The 17,461-nt window shown below is 39.6% G+C and overlaps 1 protein-coding gene across 3 annotated transcripts in view; it reads left to right on the forward strand.

Annotated features, from left to right (window-relative positions):
- Nucleotides 1–3,321: 3,321 nt before the first annotated feature.
- LOC136877023 (PITH domain-containing protein GA19395) overlaps nucleotides 3,322–17,461 on the forward strand; it is a 53,629-nt gene continuing 39,489 nt past the window's right edge. Inside the window, exons 1-2 of one of the 3 annotated variants that reach the window (XM_067150822.2) lie at nucleotides 3,322–3,592; nucleotides 3,737–3,780. In XM_067150822.2, coding sequence (XP_067006923.2) covers nucleotides 3,407–3,592; nucleotides 3,737–3,780 — 230 coding nt within the window. In that variant the 5' untranslated portion in view covers nucleotides 3,322–3,406. The remainder of the gene's footprint in view (nucleotides 3,593–3,736; nucleotides 3,781–17,461) is intronic. The other 2 variants (XM_067150823.2, XM_067150821.2) reach the window with 2 other exon arrangements.

Below are 17,461 nucleotides of genomic sequence, written 5' to 3' on the forward strand. Positions count from 1 at the left end.
TAATTTGCTGGGATCAATTCTAGCATAGAGGTACCTACAGCACTAGCTGCAGTTACCAGTCTTTGCGCAGATAACTGTGAATAAGCCGATAACTGTTGTTTCGGAAACTCATTTTAAATGTATCACCATGTTCGGTCACTGATATCTACTCATCTATAGATAACTGTCATTCCAGAAACCGGTCATAAATCAAATATACTTTTCACACGCTTAACCGTTCCTTATTACTATTCGACTAGCTTTTACAGCACGACCGTTCTTCTTCTTCTTCTTCTCCTTCTTTATCATCACATTCTCGTATTTCAATTCTGACTGACTGATTTTAGGAACAAGTACCAGATACAGATGTCAGTCCTGGCCCCAGCAGCCGAACTTCACCTCCTAAAAAGAGAAGAGCTGAAGCTGAGGGAAGTTTAAGGGACAACTTCTACAAGAGAAGACTGGAATGTCTAGAGGCAGAACACGCCATTAAAATGGAAAATCTCAAACTAGACCAGGAAATTAAAAAATATGAGCTAGCGACGGCTAAAGCCAAAGCAAATGTACAGTCTTGTTAGTAACTTACTTAGAAATATTAAAAACATACCTGAACACGTTGTTAATTATTTCATTCCTAACAGCAGTATTTCCTCCATTCATCCCAGCTTCCTCGAAGACAGGAAGTTCCTCGAAAACCCTTCTTCCTGCAAAAATATCTCCTTCTACTTCAGGTTCACTATCTATGGAATCTAAGGCCATGTTATGTAGGACAAACGTTGCCACTATAATAGGAGAACCCGAAGCAATTTCACTCGAAGACCCATCTTCAAGCAGGGAAATCGTCTTTTAACTAGCCCGAAAGTTCTTTCAATTGTGGATCGCGATCTCTTATGAGCTCTGTTATATGCCATCTCTGCAGGTGTCGCTTCGTGTAATACTGGAGTGAGAAGGTACTCGCAGCAACGGTAGGCACTGTCTCCGAGAAGAAATCCTTTGGGCATTTCCCCCGCCTCAAACCGAGCATGAATTCTAGAGTTATCGAATATATTACTGTCATGTGCAGATCCAGGCCACCTTGCTACTATGTCTAGACAACGCAGATTAGCATCACATATAACCTGTACATTCAAGGAGAACCATCCGTGCCTGTTCCTGAACACTTCGGCGATATGATAGGCACATGCGTACAGTCTATAGCACCAAGAATTCCTGGAAAATGAGCTATGTCATAGAAATTGCGCATGATTCTCCTTGCTTCTCTCTGGTCAGTCGGCATGTTGATAAATTGAGGACTCAACGCAGCAATTTCTCGCGTTACTTTATGTATGACTCGACAAACCGTAGCTTTATCAATTTTGAATAAATCACTAACTACGATTTGAAAACTCCCTGTCGCGTAAAATCGCAGAGTCAATAGAATCTGGAACATTGGAGTAAGTGGCTGGTTTCTATTCGTTCGTCTCATTAGAGAATCTCGAAGTCTACCTTCCATAACCTCAACAGTGTGTTTGGTTAGACGGAATCTCATCTTAAAAGCTTTGTCGCTAAGTTCTAATAATGGGTTTCCTATTTCTTGGAATACTCGGAGAGACCGCCGAAATTCTTCATTATCGTCATCTGAAGAAAAATCGGAGAAGTCAGACATCTGTAATTCGAAGACAGAATCGCGATAAAAATCCCTTCATCAGATTAAATACCGGTAAAAATGCAGAACATCTTTTCTTTTTTTTACCGTGATTATTGTTACGGCACTATTTTGCACTACAAAAGCCCTCTTCTTTTCACGTTGATAAATGCGGCCTACAATACCGGTACAAGAACACTACTTGATCCGGATCACAAGGCTTGATCCAAGGAAATCGTTGGATCAATTTTGATTCGTGATTAAGGAAAAATGATCTCGGATCAACGTTTATACAACACAAATTTGAGGATCAACGTGATCTAGAATCAGTTTTACGTCTTGATCTAGGATCAACTCTTTTGTACAATCGGGCCTTAGAGTTTCACCCCCCTGGTAGAGACAATACACGACACTGAGCGAGATATCGAGGGACAGCTAGTGGAGCTCACTCTAGCGGATAGACCTGAACGGTACTGATTCTGTCATAAGAGCACGTGTATTTTTGTGTGAAGGTTTTGGTGTTATTTATGCGTTTTCAGTGAGTTGACATAATTAAATAGTAGCGTGTGTCATTCCTTGATATCTCCTCTCAACATGAGTGGAAAGGTATGTGCTGTGTTTGGCTGCAGTAATTACGTAGTAGAGAAGAATGCGCGCTCGTTCTTCAGGTTCCCTCGTGACAAGAACATGTAAGTAATATTGTGTTTGCATATATATTCTTCCAGTGACAGAGATTTTAATAGTACTTCATAATCTTCTGACCTGCTCAACCCATGTTTTAACGGGCTTAAAATATAATACGCATGTTTTATTGTATAGTGCAGCAGTTAACCTTCAATACTGATGTGTTGTTGTAGGTGTGATCTGTGGGTTGTGAAATGTCACATAAGCGATTTGGATAAAGTGTACAAGAAAGAAGGGACATTACGCTTGTATAAGAATTATAAGATCTGTTCAGATCATTTCCAGGCCAGCGACTTTAAAAATCCTCGACTATACAGCCAAGGGTACGTTACATTTTTACTCTAATTGTACGTAAATATTCCTCAAAGCATCACTATCGACAACATGTTCAAACTTTTCTTTCCTTTATCCCTCTTCTCAGATTAAAGCCGGGATTTTATAGATTTTCTTTCTGTTAATAGGCTTCATGTTAAGAGGAAAATTGTCCAGCTATTAAATGTTAATTCATTGCATCATATGTGTAAGGAATGTGCCGATATTTTTATTGACAAATGTCTTAATGTGATGATACATTGTTTTTAAATGAGGAGAAAAGACAAATCCAACCGTAAGATTTCAGGCAGGTATGCTAAAGCTAAAAAAGTAATGCATAAATGAAAGATCAAGCCATTTCAGAGCAGTCCATTTCACACCTTGTTTATATTTCTAATTTCAGTCTTTGAAAAATAACCTTTTAAATAATTCTTCATTCATTTATCCAGAATTGCTTTAGCAACTTCGAATTTAATATCTCAATACCACTTTCTTTCTAGACGTAATTTATTTATCCATTTCCGTATATACATTTCCATTTATATTTGAATTTAGCGCGATTTGTTCAGGTCAAGTCACTAGGAGCGCCACCGTCGAATTGTCTCCCATTTTAGCAAGGCGAAATCCGTAAGTGTCGTGTATTGTCTCTACTGTATTTGTTATAATGCGTAGGCAACGATTTGATCGTAGCCATCCAACTTTGAATGATTGCCAAAGGTTGGTATGAAAATGACAGTTCAAATTCATATATTGGCGATCTTGTCCGTATATAACAAGACGAAGTTGTAATTTGCTGCGGATGTAAACATGGCTGGAAATGGTCATCATAGCTGTGAAGGAGATCATGATCATCATGAATCTCCCGAAATGGGAATACAATATAGCCTTTATTCAAAAATCGACACCGGCAATTTAGAGTGTCTTAATGAAAGGATCGAGGGCTCAGGAAGAACTGTATTTAAGGCTTGGGAGGAACGTTTAGATTTTGAGAAGGTTAGGATTGTATAATGATGATGTATAAAATAATTAATTATTTGCCAGTATTCTTAAAATAATGTATATGTTCTGTTGTACGTTCATAATCTTGAATATCGTTAATTTGTGTTTTTTTTTTTTTTTTTTTTTTTTTTTTTTCAGTATGTTGAAAGTGACGTGGATGAAGAGTTACTGTTCAACATCCCGTACGTAGCTTTCAGATATTCAAGTAAGATCCGAGTTATGTTCATATTGTTATATAAGGGCATATTCTTGGCTGCCTGTTTTTGTGTGTGTGTGTGTGTGTGTGTGTGTGTGTGTGTGTGAACTAGAATATAATTTTGGAAATGCCATTGAAAATTCCTTATCCTGTGATGAAAAATGTACATTCTTTGTCCAACTATTAGTAGTTGTCTCATTTGATTTATCAATACTTCCGCATCCACTACCAAACTTCGTCGTCAAAGGATTGTTTTCATTGGCATTAACCCTGTAGCCTATAGTATTGGTACCTCTTGTTTGTCCCACATTTATGTTAGATTGGGCTGTTTTATTTAGGGAATATAGGCTACCAGTGGTTAAAATATTGTAGGGTTAAGCATTGGCTCTTATGGTCAATGTTAATAAAAAAGAAAGTAAATTGCAGTCGCACAAGCATGGGTCACTGCACTCCACACTGTAACCTTGGGTCTGCTAAATTTTTTTTTAAAGTGGAAGTCGTAGCTCAGAATCTCCAGTTATATTTGTCAACTTAACCACTTCATTGTAATTGAGGTTTATATGTTGTGATAATGTTCCAGAAACATCATTGTACCCATTTGCAAATCAGTTATAGAATGTCATATGAACCTTATCTATCAGGCACAATTCTTGTGAAACCTGCTTCATATCAGGATAAGTTATTCCTTTTCAAAATTTTATGAACCGTGGTGCAAGAAATATTATACTTGTTGAGCCAGTCTGTGCGGTATGTATCCATAAATATTTCAGATTTTCGATTCAGCATCGTCCTATAGAAGCAGTCGCTTGGTCGGTAATACGATTGTTTTGTGCCAGCTTCTGTGCATGTGAGGCAGTGTGGGTCGGATCCACTGATCATTTTTAATTCATATCCATCCATCCATTCATTCTTCGTCCTCATGCTTTGAATTCTGGTGAGTGGAGGATTTTCATTTCGTGCCATTAAGGGCCGATGACCTCGATGTTAGGCCCCTTTAAACAACAAACATCAATCAATCATCGATACTTTCTTCTATTTTTTCCTTATTCCATAATTGCCACGCTTCTTATTTTTCTCTGCTTCCTTTACCCTCTTCTTCCACCATTGGGCGTCTCTCTTTATTTTCACTCTTCCAGCTATTTTGCCACAAGCACTCTTTGCACAGCTTACAAATGCCTTCTTGCACATATCCCATTCCACTTTCATACTCTCCAACTCAGTATGTGTTGTTTCAATTCAATTTATTTTCACACCAGGCAAATGCTGGGGCTGTACCTTAATTAAGGCCACGGCCGCTTCCTTCCAACTCCTAGGCCTTTCCTATCCCATCGTCGCCGTAAGACCTATCTGTGTCGGTGCGACGTAAAGCCCCTAGCAAAAAAAAAAATCAATTTATTTTGGAATTTCTGTTTTACTTCCATATATCTTAATTTCCACACTTTTATTTTCTTCTCCCTTATTTCTTATTTCTTTCATTTTCATTATTTTTCCTACTTTCACATTTGCTACCACTATTCTTTAGTCTCCGTTACACCGAGCTCGATAGCTGCAGTCGCTTAAGTGCGGCCAGTATCCAGTATTCGGGAGATAGTACGTTCGAACCCCACTGTCGGCAGCCCTGAAAATGGTTTTCCGTGGTTTCCCATTTTCACACCAGGCAAATGCTGGGGCTGTACCTTAATTAAGGCCACAGCCGCTTCCTTCCCACTCCTAGCCCTTTCCTGTCCCATCGTCGCCGTAAGACCTATATGTGATATAGATGTTGATTCCCACAGGGAATTATATTGGTATTATAGACCTATATGTGTCGGTGCGACGTGAAACAACTAGCAAAAAAAAAAAAAAAAGTCCCCGTTAGTGTTTTCCATGGTTCAGAGAGGGAAAGATGTGTTTGGAGCGAATGTCTGGACAAGGCACAAACCAAACTAAGTAATGCCAACAAAAATCAAAGTTAAACTTTATTTCTTTCTTTTCCTGTATTAGATTATTTTAAACAAAATACACAACAGAAATACAATGAACGCTTTACCAAAAGAGCTGAAAATCTTGTGAAATTACAATCGGGGAATTTCGTAAACTCAGAAAACTTTACAATCAGTAATCAATACTGATCTGCATTTAGGACAGTCGCCCTTTAAGTGATTTCAAAGAAATTGGATATTTATTGGTAAGTTATTCCAATCGCTAACTCCCTTTCCTATAAACAAGTATTTGCCCCAATTTGTCCTCTTGAATTCCAATTTTATACAACTTTTTTACATTATCGGGAGCTCATAAGCTTAGAAACCTTTATAAATCCTGCAGAGGGGAACTCACATTGCAGGTGAAACAATCTAAACTGTTAACCTGCAGGTTGCCAAATTTGACACTTTGAGAAAAGGGGAGGCTAGCCTTTACAAGTCTGGGAAGGTACGTTGCAGAGAACAATTTACATAACATGGGTCTCAAACCCTGCAGCTCAGTTTACAGTAGTATTACAAGATGCCCATTTATGGGCCAGTAGATTACATTAACTCTAGAAGTAGTAAAATACACTTTGCTTTAGAAAGTAGTTCATACCTCTGCTACCCTAATCATATTAGGAGGCACACTCGAAAAAGGATCAGAAGATCCAAAAGTAAATGGGCAGAAGGCCAACACTACACAGCCACGAAAAGAGAGGGAGAGAACAAAAGCTACTCGATAGGCCGGAAACGAAATGTGACTGGAGGCTGAAACGCTACGCACTCTAAATTTGAAGTAAAATAATAAACACCTAAGTGGGTGTAAGGTCTGATGACACAGAGGCTAAGCCATGCTGTGAAGTGACTAAGTGAAGATAAATTTCAGATCCAAAAAGAGAATAATAAACTTAGGTGGTTAGAAAAACTTCATCATCATCATCATCATCATCATCATTGTACGAAGGTTATGCCAAAAGGTTTTAGCAGCGCGTAAACTGTAATTCTGTGAACAATGGGATTATTTTCATTTGAAAGAGCAATGTTTTTCGACCTTGGAACATGCGCGTGCAACCCCTCCTAGCGGTAGTTCCTCCACAGCGAGGGAAGAAAGCACAGACAGTGCTGAGTCACACGGTGCAAGATGGATCTGTCGCGCCGAGATTTTCGATCAATGAATTTTTTATGATTATAAAAAGAAATTAAGTGCCGAAGAATGCCATTCTTCTTTGCTGCATGTTTTTGGTGAGGCTGCCCCTTCTAGAGCCACGGTTGGAAATTGGTTTCGCGAGTTTTCAAGGGGTCGGCAGTCAATTGAAGATGAACCTCGTCCCGGTCGCCCAGCAATACCTGTGACTCAAGAAAACATTGATGCTGTGAGGGAAGTAATCAGAACAGATCCACATCTTACATTTTGTGACATTGAAGGGACCTTAAATATTGGGTAAAGAGCAGCGCAGACCATCGTTCATGATTATTTAGGCCTTACCAAGAGATGTGCCCATTGGGTGCCACATTCCCTGACGGAAAGTGGAGAGAGTGGACTAGTGTCATTTCATGCTAGAGAAATTCAATGGAGGGCAGTCCGAAGACACCTACAATATAGTCACAGGAGATGAAACATGGGTACCATTATGACCCTGAAACGATGAGACAGTCTTCTGTTTGGTAGTTTCCAGGGGAGGAACCACCCACAAAATTTCAAAGTCGGAGTTCTGGAAAGAAGATGGCAACTTTCTTTACGAAAATGGAGCATCTCACCTCTGTGACCTTGGACACACTTTGTACAGTCAATACTGAATGTCTTCCCAAAGTCCTCGCCACTTGGAGGTCACAGCACCCAAAGAGCAAGCGTGGGCACCTTCTGCTACATCACGACAATTCATCTGCACACAGGGCTGCCAGAACAGTGGACTTTTTTTAAAGGGAAAAAGTGCGAGTGTTAACCTCATTCCCCCTATTTACCTGACCTTGCCCCATGTGACTTTCTGTTCCCTAAGACCAAGGAAAAAATACCTGGGCAGCAGTTTTCGTCATATGAAGAGGCCATTGCAGCATACGAGAGTGCACTAAGGGATATCCCGAAAGAAGCTTGGACTGAAACGTTTTCTAAGTGGTTTCAGAGAATGGAAAAATGTATACGTGCTAACGGAGAGTATTTTGAAAAGTTGTAATTGTTGTTTCGCAAATAAATTTTTTTTCTCACACTCTGCGAAAAACTTTCGGTATAGCCCTCTTACAGTTCCAGTTTCCCAGGTACTGTTAATGAGCCTCTTCCACTTCTTCCTGTCCATATACAACTTGTCATGGAGAACATCATCCACTTTTCATCCTCTGGCAACTAGATCAACCTTGATCATGTCCATCCATCGGGTTTTAGGTCTTCCTGCAGGTCTTTTCCCTTCCACCTGTATTTCCAAAATGTATTCTGGCTGTTCTTGTAGGCTCCATTTTCATCACATGCCCGTACCACCGTAATCTGGATGTGCCGATTTTGTCTAATAGGGATGTGTATTCCGGCTTCTTTCCTCACCTCCTCCTTTCTTAACTTGTCCATGTTGGTCTTCTGGATGGTGGATCTAAGAAATTTCATCTCTGATGCTTGCAGTCTTGATGAATCTCTTTTTGTGAGGGTGCATGCTTCAATCCCATAGGTCAATATTGGTATGAAATAGCTGTTAAGCATCATCGGTTTGGCCAGTTTTAGAATCATGTCATCCCACAAAAGTGTTCTTACTTGCTGGTAGAATTTGGATCTCTTTTGCACTCTGTTTGTACCCTTCTGACCAAATTATCACTGTAGATTAAATTTCCAAGGTAAGGAAAACTATCCACACACTCTAGCTGGTGGTCTCCTAGTTTTACACTTGCTGGACGCCCTTCTCTGTTGCCTGCCATCACCACTCTCTTAGTCTTGCTGATGTTGAGGTTATATTCTTGGAACTAGGATTTCCACACGTTGAGTCTGGTCTGTACTTCCTCTCCTGTTTCACCCCAGATCAGGATATCATGAGCAAAGGCCGCATTCAGTTCACCTAACTTTGCCTTGACGTTCTTCATTATATTGTTCATAACAGTAATGAACAGTAGTGGGGACAGTGCACTTCCTTGCTGAACTCCACTCTTGGTCTCAAACCATGATGATCGACCTTCCCCAATTTGTACACAGCTAGTACTGTCTTTGTACAATGTCTGAATTTTCCTTACCAGTCCTTCAGGCACATTTCTTTTCCTCAGGCACTCCCAGATCTTATCTGTTATAACACTATCATAGGCCTTTTGTATATCCAGGAAATCAATGACCCGGTTCTTGCCCTTCTCCCAATACTTTTCCATCAGCATGTGGGTGCTAAAAATTAGATTTGAAAGCACTCACAAGGTTAGTTCCATCGCATTTTTAACAACGCACGTAAATAGACACGGAATGTTCGAATCAATTCGTTACGGAGTTAATCACACAAAACCGCATAATGTTTATGTACAAACCATTAATTAAATCAATATCTGAATTGTGAATCGACAGTAATGGCACACGTATCACGAACACGTGATAATGGCAACTGGAGCTCCATCTAATCACCGCCCCTCCTTCGATCTACACATGCGTACGTGAAGTACCAACCTAACGAACGTAACCACTTGGTGATAGAGGACATAACATCACGGATGATGGAACGGCAGCCTGTTTCAATAGCATGGACGAAGAATGCAATAAATTCACACACTACAATAAGCAGCTTACACACCTTATTGAGGGTACTGCTCTGCGATGTGACGGAAAATCCCTAACAGCACTACTTACCTGTTTATTGACAAAGACCGTACATCATATGATTATTGTTTCCCAAATATATTTACTTAAACTATTCACAAGTTTTATACGCCATGGGTATGCATTAGTTTCAATATTCCATTACGTGCCATGGGTATGTACATATTTAGATGAACTCGCGCTCATCGGGACCACAGGTATTACACCCCCTTCCCTCCGTGAAGAAGGGTTAGCGGGCCTGGCTGACATCACATTCTCGCAGTGTACCACATATGCTGTTTATGGAAGTATAGAGGGTGGTCTTATGATATCACGATCATTTTTCTTGCCCATGGTGAAATGTTAAATAATTACATTGGTGGCGCATGTACAGTAGCAAAAATTCAGACTTAGTTTTCGGATATTGATTCCCTCTTTCTTACACCCTGTGACTTCAGGTATGACGTCATCACCCCTCCGTCACCAAGTAATCATGGTCGCCATGTGCTCTATCAGTCCTGTAGTGTCCTCTTCAGTGTTCTGTGTGGCAGGTAATAGTAAAAAAAAAAAAAACGAGTATTTTCGGACCTCTGCTTCTTCCTTGTACCCTAATGAACATATCTAAGAGCATAGGCGGTGCCTACAAGTGAACTTGAGATAGCGGGCTTGTGTACCGTAATCATTATTCCTTTATAGTTGTAGGGGCCGATGACCTTGGATGTTAGGCCCCTTTAAACAACAAGCATCATCATCTCTATAGTTGGTGTGTTTCCCTTTGCTGCCTTTCTTAAATAGGGGAATTATAACGCCCTTGCTCCAGTCTGCAGGTATTTTGTCCGTCCATACGGCATTTAGTACTCTGTGCAGCCATTGTATACCCTGGATGCCTGCTGCCTTTATCATGTACGCATTTACTTCGTCTGCACCCGAAGATTTTCCTTTAGGCTTAGATTTTAAGGCTGTCTTAGTTTATGTCCAGGTGATGGGAGGTTCCTCATTGTAGGTTTGGATTTCCGGTTCTGTATTTTGTTCTTGAACTGGTCTATTCAGTAGTTGGTCGAAATGGTTCTTCAGGAGTTCTCTGTCACTTTCTGTCCTAAACAGATTTCCATTTTCATCTTCAAGTGCCTTTATGGTATTCATTGGTTTTCTTTTACCTCTGATAACACTATACAGTAGTTCCTTATTGCCTCTGCTGTCTTCTTCCAGTTTCTGAGTGAATATATTCCATGCCTTGGTCTTTTCTTCTGTAACTATTCTTTTAATGTCCAGTTTCTTGTTTCGGTATAATTGTTTGAGGTTTTTGATCTTTGCCTCGTCTGTAGTAAGATCCGGTTTATTCTTCTCTCGATCCCTTTCTTTCCGCAAAAGATTTCTTTCCTTGATTGCTGCTTTCACTCTTTCATTCCTTCTCCCTTGTTTTCATACTTGTCTTTCCACAAACTCTAGTTGCTTCCTTAACCAATGTGTCCCTTAGTCTGGTCCATTCTGCCTCTCCATTTTTCCTTTCATCTCTTGGTAACAGGGTTTTTATCCGATTCTGATACGCAGTTCTCTTATCTGTTTTCTGGAGTTCCCATACTTTGATATTTGGCATTTTCCTGTTCTGTAGCCTGCTCCTTTCATCATCTGAGATGACATAATCAATTACAATCTTTTGTAGTCCATCCCAACTGTATCGTGTTATCTTATGGCTCTGTCTCTTCTTGAACCAACTATTTTTCATCACCAACCCCTTCCTCATACAGAAGTCAAGATTATGTTCATCTTCTATATTTCCTCTACCATATCCATGAGGTCTCATTACGTTCTCATATCCTGTTCTATCTGTCCCAATCTGTGCATTCAGATCTCCTATAATGATTACTCTCTCTTTACTAATAACTTTTCCAAATCATCAAGAAACTGGTTCTTATCCTCTTGACAACATCCAGTTTGAGGTGCATGCACCTGTACCAAAGTTAGTTTTTCTTTCCCTAAATGCACAGTCACCTTTATTATTCTCTCACTAACATACTGAATGTCAGCGACTCCTTTTAGATCTTTATTCATGATGAAACCAACACCGTTCCTCATATCTCTGTTGTTTCCATTCCAATACAGTGTATACTGTTTTCTTAATTCCTTCATTCCTTTACCCCTCCATTTGGTTTCACTCAGCCCCAGTATCATTAACCTCTTACCATGAAAGCCCGAGTATACTCGGGGTTTTATATATTTATATAAAATAAAATCCCGAGTATACTCGGGAATGTCGCTCATTGATCGCTGCCTAATTTAAAAGCCCGAATATACTTGTTTCTTTTTGTTTCTCAATATTTCCGCCAAATGTTTATGAAATTATTATTTCAGGGTCCTATTTTTGCAAACAGATGTCTCTGACTCAACCGTAGTGGATGTCGGTGACTCAGGAAGTTCGTTTTCGCGGCTTTCCCGCCGATGTAGCATTGTGTGTTGATCCTTGTTTTAGGGCATTTCACACAGCCAAAAACTAATGAACAGTATTGAGTGTCATGTTGTATTACATACCATCTGTTTAGTGCTGAGTTATTTATTTTAGAACCCGTAAAAAATATAACGAGTATACTCGGGATTTTAAAACAAGAACTTTTCGGTGGCTTATATTTCATTGTTAAGTTTGAAAAATATATTTTCATTGTTACCACTGTCTTTAGTTTTCAATAAATAGCCCATTTTAACAATAAAAAAATTAGGTAAAAAAAAAAGATCACAATTTTGTAAATAATTGGTATGTTAAGAGGTTAAATTCCTCCTCTCCGTGAGGTCCACTTGTTCTTTATATTTTCCCGTGAGACTGAGTAAGTTGATGGTCCCAATCCGTGTTAGTCTCCTCTGGGATTTTTGCATTTTTGCAAGACTCTATCATCAGGCCATAAACCATCATTCCTGACATGAGTCTGCTCATGCTGGCGTCTTAATTTGATAAATTCGTTCCCCAAAACGAAATTAGAAGGGAAGGAGGGAAACCACTTGTGTGTCCTTTCATTTTAAAAAGTTCCCATTAGGGGAGAAATATTAAAAGTCCGAAGACTGCTACAAAAACCTACATTTAGTTTAAGTTTAAAACAAGAAAATCCTACATTAAAATTTAAGTAAGCTGGACGACTTACAAGTTAGATGCTAAATGAGTGCGCTGGAATCTTCCCTATCTTTACACGCAGAGAGTTCACGTTTCAAATTCTGCCATACCTTGTTAAGCCGCCTTGCCAGACCCCTGCCCCCAGCATCTCCTCGTAGATTTCTTCATGAAGCACACTCAGATTAATCCACTGCTGCAAGACATTAGTCTAAAAAAAAAAAGCTCTCTCCTTATATAGGGGTCAGGTAGATAATTCCAGAAAGAATTAAATAACGGATGTTTTGATTGGAGGATGGGATTTTGATATCACTTGATATAATTGTAGGATCATTTTAACCACAGGAATCATAACTGCAAAACAATTGAAGGCAGATTAAGTGCCCAACATTAAAAAAAAAAAAACACATTCTCAATGGTAGTTAGTTTCTGAACACTATGAGGTGCTAGAAAATTGACACTAGGGACATTGGTTGCTACAGATAAAACTTGTGCTAACTGATAGTTCAGTCAGTAGAGCACAGATAACGTTACAGTAGAAGATCGGCTGCAGATTTAAACAGATGAGGAGGCTTAACTCATGGCTCATTCTCCATCAAAGCCTATTTTATGTAACAACTGTCTACGATTTGCTCTTTTCACCAAGAAGTACCTTAATATATTTCTGTCTCGTCCTTCCATCCATATCTAGTAATTTTTTGCCAACACTAAATGCATATCACACAAAAATCCACCAATTTCTCTCCCTCTTTATTCCTCCTCCAGTATTCAAAAGGTCCAGTTACTTCTCTTCCTTCTGTTGCAGTCCACTGTTGCATTGAAGTACCCCATGAAAATCACTTCCCTGGCCTTTATTTCTCCCTCCAGTGTCTCCAGGAATGTGTCCATATCATATTTGCATCCAATCAGGGCTGCATACAAAGGGCACTAGGAACGTTTTGCAATGTGAGTGAACGCTTTAGACTTTTCCAAAATTTCCACCACACTCAGTACACTTCTCCATACGTCAAAACCAGTCACTGAACCAATTCTGCCACTTTTCTTCGGTTACATTTTCACACTCTTGATCCCATGCTGCCAGAAGTTCGTAGTCTGATGCAAAACTTCGCCCTTTCAGCTTCATCTTCACTTCTGGGAAGAGTGCGAAGTCACGTGGGCAAGATCAGGACTCTATGGAGGGTGATAAAGACAGTCAGCCCTGATCAGACAAGAAAATCCATTGTTACATTAGCACGATGTGCTGGCGCATTGTCATGATGGAAGAGCCAGGTGTTGAGCCGTGACTTTGGACGGAGCTGCTTGAGAGTCTGGGTGACCTGAGGCAGACAAGTCTCACTGTACCACTTCGCAGTAACTGTCCTTTGTGTTTCTAGCACAACCCGAGTCAGGATGCCCCGTTTAGTGAAGAATACTGCAATCGTCCTTTCCTTCACTGACCTCGACTTTCGCACAATCACAGGAGTACCCTCATCTTCAAACAGTCACTCCTTGTTTTGGGATTTTGTTGGGACTTTGTAATAATAAAGCCAAGTTTCGTCACCTGTCACGATGCTACTGATGTTACGCAAAGTCCCATTTTCAAACGGTTTTAGCATTTTTCGGCACCATTTCACTCGATGTGCCCTTTGTTTCTCTGAAAGTGAATGGGGCACCCAAAGAGAACAAACCTTTCTAACATGGAGATGGTCGTGTAGAATTGAATGAATAGCTGGTGCAGGGATGCGGAGGGCCTCTTCTATCTGGCGATATGTCAACCGCCTCTCTTGCTGCAACATTTTCCTCTCAGCTTCAATGTTTTCCTCAGTCACTGATTCAGACGGTCGCCCAGAACGAGGATCTTCTTCAACCGCAAAATTTCCTCTCTGGAACTCTTTGTATCAAATGCAGCATAAGCAGTAAATAATCAAATATGAGAAGAATCAAGGTTGAAAATGGACAAAGTTGTAACACATCTTTTTCACAAATACACTCAATGCACCACTTCTTAAAAGTACGTACATGCATTACATTATAGACTGTTATGCCATTCAGTGTTCAGTTTGCAAGCCTCTATGAATTAACTAAATGCTTCCACAATTCTCTATTTGTTACTAGCTCTGTGGCCTCACTTAATTCCATACCTTGTGTCTCTTAAATCATTAGAAACCGAGTCTAAACATTGCTTCCCTAGTCTCCCTCTGCTTCTTTTACCCTACATGACTGAGTTCATTACTCCCTTAGGTAACCTATCCTCATCCATTCGCCATATGACCCACTACCAAAGCTGGTGTATTACAAGATATTAAAATCATTCCATATTGACGGTTCTCGCTTTACAAAGGAAAGGATTTATTAAGTCCTCGTATTCAGTACGTATATATCCATCTTTTGACTCATGAGCTGAAACAAGTCTGATTAGAATTACTCCATCTAAAGATGGATATATATGTATTGAATCGGAGGACACAGTAAATCATTTCCTTTGTAAAGTAAAAGTTGGTGTATGCGCACAGCTTCATCCATAGAGTTCAGTCTTTATTTGTTCTTTATTTCCACATTCCAAGTATCCTCTTTCCATGGTTCCCACATTTTCATACCAGTGAAAATTTTCGTTAAAACAGACCAGTGTAAAGGTAGTTTCATCTGTGAGCCGACTTCTTTCTTACAGATTGCTGTTGATCGCAACTGCAACCTCTCTGCATTGGCTTTGCTGCACCTTGATTCAACTTACTTGCTATACTTTCCTCCTGGGGGAATTGTGTATGTCGAACCCTTATCCCATTCCTCTATGGGATCGGATATGAAGTGAGATTAATTCGTACAGAGTTTTTACGGCCGGATGCCATCACTGACATCAACCTCATCAGAGGAGTTAATGAGATGAAATGAATGACATGTTACAATGTATGTTAGTAGGGAGGGAGAGGGTGAAACCCAGTGTCGACACATAGCTAACTCCTTTCGGATAACACCAAAGTGTCTGCTGAAGGCTTAACGTCGCCATGTGATGGACTAATCACCCTGAACAGCGTCATATGCCCTCACTCCATAAGAACACTGCAGAGAGATTTGGAATCAAATCCAGGCTTTTGGCACGCGGTCTAGTAATTAGAAATTATGGATGTTTTTCCGTGGTTTCCCATTTTCAACCAGGCAAATGCTGGGACTGTACCTTAATTAAGGCCATGGTTGCTCCGTACCTACTCCTAACCCTTTCCTATCTCATCCTTGCCATAAGACCTATTTGTGTTGGTGCAATATAAAAGCAGATAGTAAAAAAGAAATTGTATACCACCACCTCTCCTATCCTGCTGGCAAACATTCTGATGGTGAAAAAGTTTTCGACCAATGGGACTCGAACCAGCTAACTTTGGTGTGAGACTATCCTGGGAGAAGACAAATCCTAAATATCTGCCGGTTCGAGTTTTGTATTCCCAACCTGACTTTCTGTTCTCTTAGGTTTCTTCCATACCGACTTCATTTTAGTCTTGGAAATGCTAATTTTCATATCAAACTCACTGCACCTATTTTCAAGTTCCAAGATATTAGATTGCAGGCTTTCAACACAGTTTACAGCTTTCAGTAAATGATATATATATGACTTTTATCTGTTCATTGCTCTGAATTAAAAAAAAAATGTATTTCTGTATTAGTCATGTCCACAGTAATAAGGAAATGCAGTTTAATTTTCGGTCATCTCTGTATGTAATAATACTTAAATATTTTATTTATGGGTCCACCTTTTCAATACAAAGTTGTGCACTGTCACATTACATTTTCTTTGGGACTAGTTTCAACCTAACTGAAGGCTATCGTCAGCCATAACACAAATCACACAATTACATCGAATGATCTAAAACAATGTACTGAACAAATATATTTATGTAGTATACATTTTTACCATACCAGCTATGTTTAGAGATGTTCATGAATGTTGATTTTTGTTGCTAAGTCCATATCAGCGCTCAACCATGAAAAAATGGATGAACAGAATATAATAAAAATTGATATGTAAAGTCAGGGAATAATGCACTACAGTCTAGGCCAGGGATGGCGAACCTATGCCACGCGTGTCACTAGGTGACACGCGGACACGATTTCGGTGGCACGCCACATGAACATAATATTTTATATATACGTCTCGTACTACAGACAGTGCATATCTTACAGTGTTTCACTGTAAGAAATAAATATCGAAAATCTAAATACTAGTTCCATTCGGACGTGCAATATGGCAACACTGCTACACGGATAGGTCCGAAAGTCAAGTGAGATAGTGTCGTTTTCTGGTGGTTTTGTATACGGACATCGCAAATATGTTTTCTGCCGAAAAAAAGCAGAAACTTAACAAAGGTGGTGACCGTATTTTTCAAGAATTCTGGCCAAGGGAATTCGGACTGTTAAAAAGATGTGTTGCCTGTGTCCGAAAACAGTTGTATCCCCCACATTTAACGTAAAGCGCAATTTTGAGACTGGTCATTCAAATGTTTGTTCCATTTCAAATGAAGAAAGAAGAGAGTTCGTTTCACAAAATATCCAACATTACACAAACAAACTAGTTTTTTGTATCATCTTTCCGGCCCAGGAATAATATCAGTGCGGCTTTTTCTATCTGTCTCACTGCATAGTACAGCATGCATGGGAAACCGATTTCTGACGGTGAGTTGTTGAAAGAAAGTTTCTTATTGACGTCCGAGACATCATTTGAAAACTTCCTAACAAACAACTAATAATTAACAAGATTAAAGGAATCCCAGCCAGCTGAACTGTCAAGGATAGAATAATAAAAATGAATGAAGAAGTTTCAAAGCAGTTGAAAGCTAATTTGGGTAACACCCACATATATGCAGTATGTTTTGATGAAAGCTTGAATGTGACCTTACAAACAGGGATAGCTGTT

This window comes from Anabrus simplex, chromosome 7 (assembly GCF_040414725.1).
Source record: "Anabrus simplex isolate iqAnaSimp1 chromosome 7, ASM4041472v1, whole genome shotgun sequence".
Lineage (NCBI taxonomy): Eukaryota > Metazoa > Arthropoda > Insecta > Orthoptera > Tettigoniidae > Anabrus > Anabrus simplex.